The sequence below is a fragment of the Falco rusticolus genome, chromosome 4, assembly GCF_015220075.1.
Source record: "Falco rusticolus isolate bFalRus1 chromosome 4, bFalRus1.pri, whole genome shotgun sequence".
Lineage (NCBI taxonomy): Eukaryota > Metazoa > Chordata > Aves > Falconiformes > Falconidae > Falco > Falco rusticolus.
The window spans coordinates 43058034-43066425 of NC_051190.1; the positions used below are offsets into that span (position 1 = coordinate 43058034).

An 8392-nucleotide genomic window follows, 5' to 3' on the forward strand; every position below is an offset into this window, starting at 1 on the left:
GCTCACGGGCAGAAGCAGGCCAGGCGGTAGTGATTGAGAGAGGAAACAGAACTCTTCAAGACTGATGGCTGGATTTATCATTCTTCTACATGGCTGGGAGTTACAAAAAAAATATACCTATAACTGAGAGTAAAATGACAACAGAAAGGTGATCCTACTTTGCCTTGCTAATATTATGAAGAGGAGCACAATGAGGGAAGCTGACCAAATGTGGCTTATGGCACAGTTAGTTACTTGCTTTATTCTGTTTGGATGCTATTTATCCTCACAATATCTGTGCTGCTCAATAGCTTAAGACTACAGGGTAATTCCTTTGCTATGCACGAGCATAATTTCTGTCATTCTTGCCCCCAGTAACCACATCCAAAGCATGTCACTGAGGTCTAGACAGGGGAAAAATACTTTTTGCACGTGGCTAACTCACCTGTCAGTCAGTTTATATTCTGACTCTTTGATCTTTGCTGCTCTGCTGTACCTGAGAAGTGGGTACAAGTTAGGATGGGTGGGAGAAGTTGGGCTTTTCTTTACACTCTCTGCTGGCCTGTGTTTCTGTTATTCCATGGTAACCCAACAAGCAGATTTGACCCAGGTGTAGCAAATGTGGCTGCTATGTTGGGAAACAGCTGAGGAGGAAAACGTCAGATACAGTGACAGGATCCGAGTACTATGCACAAGACAAGTCAGTAGCAATGAAGTCTTGAATGGCACTTCTTGGCAATAGGGAGAAACATCCCGGAAACCTACTGCACATGCAGTTAGCTTACACTTTGCACAGAAAGCAATCTAGAGTCTGAATTAAGTCACTGCTACATGGTCTTTGTCTCAAAGCTGGATTTAATGAATAAATGTATTGCTCACAGCTGTCAGCACCATGAATGGAGGGATGCAAGGAGAGCCAGGGACTTAATGACATCCCAGCACAACAGAGAGGGCTGACACTGGATCTGAAGGAGAAGGTTCAGGAGGTGGATACAATGGTCAATACAGGATTAAGTACAAGCTGGGTGAAGAGTATTGATGGCTAGATATGGTCAATGTGTTCCGCTAGGGGACACTTTTTTCTTGACTGTTGAAAATAGCATCAGTGCTGACTGTAGCTGAAGCCTCACTTCTTGTAAATGATTTCAATCATAACAGAATTAGTGTGACCACAGCTTCACAGTGGGTAAGGTTATACTTGTCATTCATGAGGCTCCTACTGAACATTCAATAACTCTTCATGGCTAAATTAACCAGGTTCTCTGAACACCTGCGGTTCTATTGATTAGCTCTGTTTGTTAGCAAGTGTTTTACAGCTGCAGCATGGTATGTAAATTAACCTACTCTGAAAGCAAAGTAAAGAAGCCTCTGTTTTGCTGCCTGTACCGTCACAGGATCATTGCACTGGAGCTGGGCTGGGTGGCCCGTGTCCCAGCAAAACCTTACTGCACAGTTCCCACCCTGCTGCTCTCTGTGAGACAGAGACACCCGAGGCCTGTGGGTGACACAGCCATGCTGTGTGCTGTTGGCCCCAGCTGCACCACCACCACTACCCCAGCTAAATACTGCAGTCTCTTCAGAAAATGTGGTTTTGCTCTGCTCTTGAGCATGGCTCAAATTCTCCACAGTCCTTTACCAGATTGACTGTTTACTTCACTTTCCAGCCACAGCCAGGAGTGAAAAGGTCAGAGGAAAGATCTGGGCAAGAGGGGGAGGGACTGGAAACACCACCCTTCATGTATTTAGTAGGAAGAATTAAAATCACTGCACTGTTATGTGTTTCCATTGCTTTAGGTGCAGAATACAGCAAATTCCTTATTTGACCTTGCTGGTACTTTATTACACAGAGGATGAGAGATTTGACAGCTGGAATTACTACAGAAATCTTCAGGAGACTCTTGCTATGCCCTTTAGATGTGACAGTCCTTAAAGCAGTCCACGCAGCTCAGCAGGCATTTCAGAGAGCCCTTCATTAGCTTGTACAGAGCACAAGTCAGAGTGACATGAACACACACACTGTTAGGATTTCTTAGTTGCTTTGGAGCAACCTGCACATACCTGCCAGGAAAAGCATCTGCCTGGCCACTGTATTGTATGCTGGGGAAAGGGAGAGAAAGAGAGAGGGGAAGAAGAACAAGGCAAGTGAAAAGATACGTAGTTTAAAAATACAAGCCAGCTTTGTCTCCTCTTTCCTCAAGAGACAAATCTGACCTTCTTGTCCTTATTTATAGTTTTGATTTTTTTTCTGAGCTATCCCACATTTGCATTTCATATTAAAGACGAAATGAAGGGACTTGGGCACTTTGCGTTGGAGGATATGGATCATTTCTGCTAAACTTACTCTAAAGCAGTAAAAGGGAGAGACAAAGAAAGCAGGTTTGTGTCTGCTAGGAAGAAAATGAAATGGGCTCAATCCTTATGCTTTTCATTCCATGCCTCTCAGTGGGAAGCCCCTTACTGTGTATCTAGGTGTAGTTCTGTTTGGTTTTATCAGGGGCAGCATAGAACCTTCTAAGCTACATTGTGCTTGTCCTAACACTCATGCTGTCATGGGGACACTCATTTATATAGCAAGGCAAGAGTCATTAGCTTGGGGCCTGAAGGGTTAAAAAATACTACAGTGTGGGACTGGGAAAAAAGGCAAAGAAAGGGATAACAATCTCTGCTGACAGCAAACCAGTCTGGCAGCCTTCACCCTACAAAGACTGCCCCCCTGCTCCACTTCCAAGTTAACTTCTTAAAGCTATTCACATTCAGGCAGTCGTTTTGCTCTGCTCTCCTACTGCTGCATAGCACCTCAGCATTCACTTACTCAATTTATATCCTTGCAGCTGCTGTGGGAAAATACATAATTCAGCAACTAACTCCAGCTTTAGAATTAAGCAGAAATGCTGTCTGCTAATCTTAGCCAGGGATGGCTGACAAGGGAATGGGAGACTGATAGGCAGAACCAATCCAAAAATACTTTTAGGGAAGCAGCACAGTTACATGATACTGCCTGTATATTCTCTTTCCCTTTTCACAATGTCCAATGCGCTGTGAGTGATCCTTAGTCATGTTTGAGGAGAAAACCTATTTATTCCAAAGAAACATCAATGATGTGAGAGCTGATTTTGTAAAGCAAATGGTATTAAAAAAATTATTCAGTAAGGAACACTATAAAGCAAGTACTCAGTGTTTCCTAGAAGTGGCTTTAGCTTTAAAAGGAATGTGAATTACAATAGAGGGAGAGACCTTTTATCTTCCAAACTCTACAGATGACTTCATTTACTGCTTGCAGTTACTGTAAGCACCATAGATCTGTGCTGATAGAGTACATTTCTGTGAAAGACTCTCTGCCTTCTTTGAAGTGATTCAGTTCAGCTGGTTTTCTAAGTCAGCTTTTCATGGATTTCAGGAAATGCTTGGGGGAGGGGAGAATCACTTTAACATAATGCAGGTGATATTTTGCCAAATTGGGCATCTCCGGTCATTCACAGTTACATCTTTATGGGGCACTGATTTCACATTTTATGAGCAGATAGAAACCCAGTGCTGCCTTCACCAATAACCTACCAATAGTATTACAAAACAGTCTAATGTATTTCAACTTTCTCTGAATGTGGGTTAGCCACTAGAAATTACAGCTGCAAATCTATAGGCTTATCCTCTCTGGATCCTGTCATAGATTCTTTTAAAACATCAGGTCTGTGCTCTGTAGATCACCAGGAATTGAAGACAAACACTTTTTTGAAGTCTGAAGGTGTCTGCAACCTTTGCCATTTTGTGTATGCCCATTTGAAGGGAGAACTAAGCTATCCTTCCCCCAATGCATCATAATGCTACAGTGTGAACTTTTGAAGCGTGTGTTTCTGGACAGTTTTGTTTTTCGCCCACCTATGTTCACCTGGTTTGGTTATGTCAGACAGCAACCTCTTCTTGCTCAGAGCCTTGTAGCTTTTAACAGAAATAAGGCAAGCCAGAGTTGGTGCAATGAGCTCAGCCAAGGGTTCAATTCACTCTTCAAATTGACAACTGCACCACTGTAGTCTTAACACACCGTTCCTGCTCTCGTGAATTTAGGGGAGAGCTACATTCCTGGGCAGATTCATCCTGAGTACATTTTCTATTCATTTGCATCTGTGTTAAGACTTTTTGGGGCGGGAATCCACTGTCTGCTGGACTATCACTAAAACAAGCTAGTTCTTGTAAGGCAAAGAGCAGGACCACATGGAGACCTGTCTGCACTTATGCACCCAATTAGCAGTTAACAGTTTGTCAGCAGCAGAGGTACCTAAACCTTTAAAACTAAAAAAAAAAAAAAAAAAAAGATACTTCTTTTAAAAACTTCCACAATAAAGTTTATTATGTTAATGTCATTAAAAATATTATAAAATAATAAAATATTCTGCTTGGCAGAAAAATTATGCCAGGGTTTTAAAACCCCAGGTTTGTGCAAACAGTTTTTGTAAACATAAGAAGTCAAGTGTTCAAGTTCCATTCCAAAATACAGTAAATTGCTACAAAAATAAGTTTGCTCACTGTCAAACATGTTGAAAAACCCAGGAAGCTGGATTTCTTTACACATCTCTCACATGTCCCTATACAGTTAATGCTGTACTTATATCTGAAATGGGAAGGATTTCAGATAGTCCTTTAGAACAGGATTGAGAGGGATATGATTTAAGTTCTCTCTTCCAAAAGTCTTCACAATGCTTTTCCGGCAGAGCTCCTGCAAGGGCTGCACGCGGACTTTGCGCAGGGGGGTAACCAGTACCTTCCTCGGTGAGCTTAGGTAATGTTCCAGCAGCTTAAAGAGACAGTCAAAAGTCTCTTTGCTGCCATCCAGGCTGAAACGCCCAGTCTGAAAGTTTATCCGGATGCTGGTGGGCCCAGACGCAGTCTTAACACTGATGGCAAAGAAGCAATTCTTTTGGGTGCTGTCCCTGATGAGGAAGGTGCCCTCGGGCTCAGGCTTCAGCTTCTCGTGGGCAGCACTGACAGTCAGAGGTCCCCAGTAGAATCCACAGGCATCCAGCAGGCTGCTTGCTCGAGTGATGCTACTAAAATCCGCTTGCGAGCGAAAGGTTCTGAAGTGCGTGTTGCTCTGTGCCTGCACAGCGCTGGGCCGGCCTCGAGCCTGCGAACGCTCCCGTGCTGGAGGGTCAAGTAGACGTCTCGGGTCTGCTGCAACTGCATTATCTGCTGACACCTTGCTGTGCGCTACCATCCTACAGCCTAGACCAGCGGATGCGGTCTTCCATAGCGTCAGTGGCTACGGCAGGGCAGCTTTCCAGCAGCTATTCTGAAATGCCAAAGAGAGACACAATGTGAAATCCTCAGAGAAAAGCTGCTGCAATCTCTGAATGACCAAGTCTTCCATTCATATGCCTCCCACCCATTATAAAATAATAAAATATTCATTTGCCAATTTACACTGGGCAAACAACTGCTGCCTTCTGACAAGATTAGCAGCCTATCACTACAGCAAAGTCCAAAGCCCCAAAAATATTTAGCAGCGATCACTAACAGCTACAGAGGACAACACTGTTTCCCTGCTGTGAGCCCACAGCAGCATATCAGAGCCTAGAGCCAAGTCAAATGACAGGGCTGTCTCAACGAGAAGTTATCTTGTGTATGCTCCGTCAGATTCTCAAGTTTTTAGGGAACAAAGCGAGGTGGTTTTACAACCAAGTTACAGATTTCTCTGTACCTCCCTCCTTCCCTTCCCCAATCCCAGCTGCAACACCAGATCTCAAGGCATCATCATCATTTGGTGCATCGCGTGAGAAAGTAGGTGAAGTAGATGTAAACTCTGCAGCTGGGTATGTCCTGGGATAACTCGGGAAGGGGGCGAGGTGAATAGGTGCCGTAGCGTGACCGAAGCTAAGGTGGAAGGGTAGCCTGTATCGCTGCCAATTTACACAGCGATCCTAAAACTACTTTCCTCTCTCCCGTTAACCTGAGGCTCAGCCATAAAAGCAAATTTCCCATTCCCCCAACTTTCCCTCGGGACAGCAATGCTACAACCTCACTAGCTTACACAAATCAACCTCTATGAACCCTCGAAGCATTACTCCTCAGTCTCTCTCTCTCTCTCTTTTTTGTATTACATGCACTTTAAGTGGCCCAATCTAAATTGCTTCCTATTGATATATCTTTCAGCATGAGGGACTAAATTCATCCCTCGTGTTACTTCAAAGGAATTAGCAGTGCTGCACCAGGAATGAGTTTGGCCTGAAATGTCTGCCTCTGACAGTGTGGTTCAATACATCTCCGCTGGCTGCCTTGACCTTACTGGCAAGCATAGATTTTAGGATTTATCCCTATAGTCAGATATAGATCTGCAGAAGCAGCTTGTTGAGAAACCTTGAAGTATTCTCAGAAATGAATCCCTCGGCCATCTTACGGTTCAGGGTAACATGCTAATGAGGACTTCAAAGAAAGTACGCAGCTGGATTCCTGTCTGTGCTAATTTAACAACTTGATGTTTGGTTTCATTTAGGTCACATCGCCGCCTGAAACAGCACAGGGGGTTGTAAAATCCGTATGCTGGCAAATAAGAGGCTGAAAGTAGCGATGGGCTTTCTTTACACAGCAGAAGGAAACTGATGTCAGTTTTTCCAATTACTGGGCCAGGATTATCGCTCGGTATTTAAAGTTCATAAAAATTAAGTTTCAGGGCACGCCGGTGAGAAGTAACCACCGAGCCCAAGAACCGACAGGCACGGGGCAGAAGCCGAACACAGCCGGGGGGAGCCTGCGGCGCCGCGCCGGAGGGCGGCGAGCACGCAGGGGGCACGGCAGCCCCCGAGCCCCAGAGCCGCCGGCGGCCGCCACGCGGTGCGCGGCTCCTGCAGAGCCCGGGGGGTCCCGGCGGCTCCGGCGGCTGCCGCGCAGCGGGGGGAGCGGCGCCGCGTAACGGCCGCGGCGGGTGGCGTGCTGGGCTGTCCCGCCGCCCCGTCCCGGGCACGGCCGCCGCGCCAGAGCCAAAACATAACGAACAAGCCCACGCGAGGCAGCCCCCCGCGCAGCCTGCCCTCCCGCCGCGCAGACCCCTTACCTTCGCCCGGCGCGCCGCGGGCGGGGGCCGTCCCCGGGGCGCGCAGCATACGCGCGAGCTGCGCACAGGGGCGCGCCGGGGCCGGCGGCGCGGCGGCTGGTGCTGGCTGGCGGTGGCTAGTGCTGGCCGCGGCGGGCGGCTGGGCATCCTCCGCGGGGGCCCTGCCTGGCGCCGCAGCGAGCCGGGGCTCCCGCGGGGCGGGCGGGCGGCACCTCCAGCGCTCTGGGCCCGCGCATCGCCGCTGCTTTCTATTTAACGCGGCGGCGGCGCTTTTCAGCCGGCGGCTCCTCCCCTGCCTTCTCCGAAAACACGTGGCCGCCGCTTCACTTTCACTTTCCGAATGCGGCCGCGAACCGGCCGGAGCCGCGCCGAGCCCGCGGAGCAGCGCCCGGAGCCGGAGCTGCCGGGGCGCCGTGGCCAGCCCCCAGCGCGCCGCTCCCCCTCCCGCGCCCGGCCGCCCGGGCTGGCGCTCCGGCCTCGGCTGACCCCGTCTCATCTGTCCCACCAAATCTAGTTTCCCTTCTCCCCCCCACCCCCCCCTTTATTTTGTTTGCTTTTGTTTTGCTTTTCGTTTTTGGTTTGGGGTTTCTGTGATAGCCCCAGCGAAGCGGGTGTCCGGGGCAGCAGGTGGGGCGGGCCCGGCAGGAGGTGCTGCCTGGGGAGGCCGAGCAGAGGAGCGCCCCGAGGGCAGAGGGAGGCGAAGGGGGGCACTAGAGGTAGGTGATAACCCGGCAGCCTGCTCAGAACGTGGCGAGGAATAAAGGCAAGAAAAGCAAGCCAGCAACCGATGTAGGAAGCTTTAACACAAAGATAGCTGCTCTCCTCAAACCTGATAGGTCAGCATGGGCAGAAGAGGTGAGAGGGCTTATTGTAGAACTTAAATGTCCAAGAAGGCAAGCAAATTTAGACCGATAATTTTAATGTGAGAGAAACATTCAGAGAAATCTATGATCCTTCTACTGAGAGGCTGTGCAGATGCTACACTGGGTTTTGAGTTCTCAGAACAGAATTTCCCTGGGGTTTTCTACAGAGTAATCAGATTTAGAAGTAACTGTTCAAATCCCCAGTGCTATTTGTAACCTTCCCAGCAGCCAGCGCAGTAGGCTTGGGATGCTCTTCTGCTCACCTGAAGGGAGATAGGAAACCACAGGTTCCAAACTAGTGTCTTATGGGGTCCCTCAGGCAGCTCCAGAAAAGTCTGCTTTCTTCCAAAGAGGATCTTTCTTAAAGTAGTAACCAACACCTGCTTCATGGGCCAAGAAGTCTTTCTTCTGATTATTCCTTGTCTTTTTAGAAGCATAATACATACCTTGCGCAGTAATTCATTGGTGTAGGCATGTGCAAAAATACAGAAACTTTGTGAAGAGTTCC

General features: G+C 48.0%; 1 protein-coding gene across 1 annotated transcript; it reads right to left on the minus strand.

The window, feature by feature from the left end:
- Nucleotides 1-4299: 4299 nt before the first annotated feature.
- SOCS1 (suppressor of cytokine signaling 1) lies at nucleotides 4300-7283 on the minus strand. The gene is made up of 2 exons (XM_037387132.1): nucleotides 7022-7283; nucleotides 4300-5263 (listed from the first exon to the last, which is right to left on the minus strand). Exon 2 carries the CDS (start codon nucleotides 5186-5188, stop codon nucleotides 4580-4582), a length of 609 nt encoding a protein of 202 aa, XP_037243029.1. The 5' UTR covers nucleotides 5189-5263; nucleotides 7022-7283; the 3' UTR covers nucleotides 4300-4579.
- Nucleotides 7284-8392: the final 1109 nt, after the last annotated feature.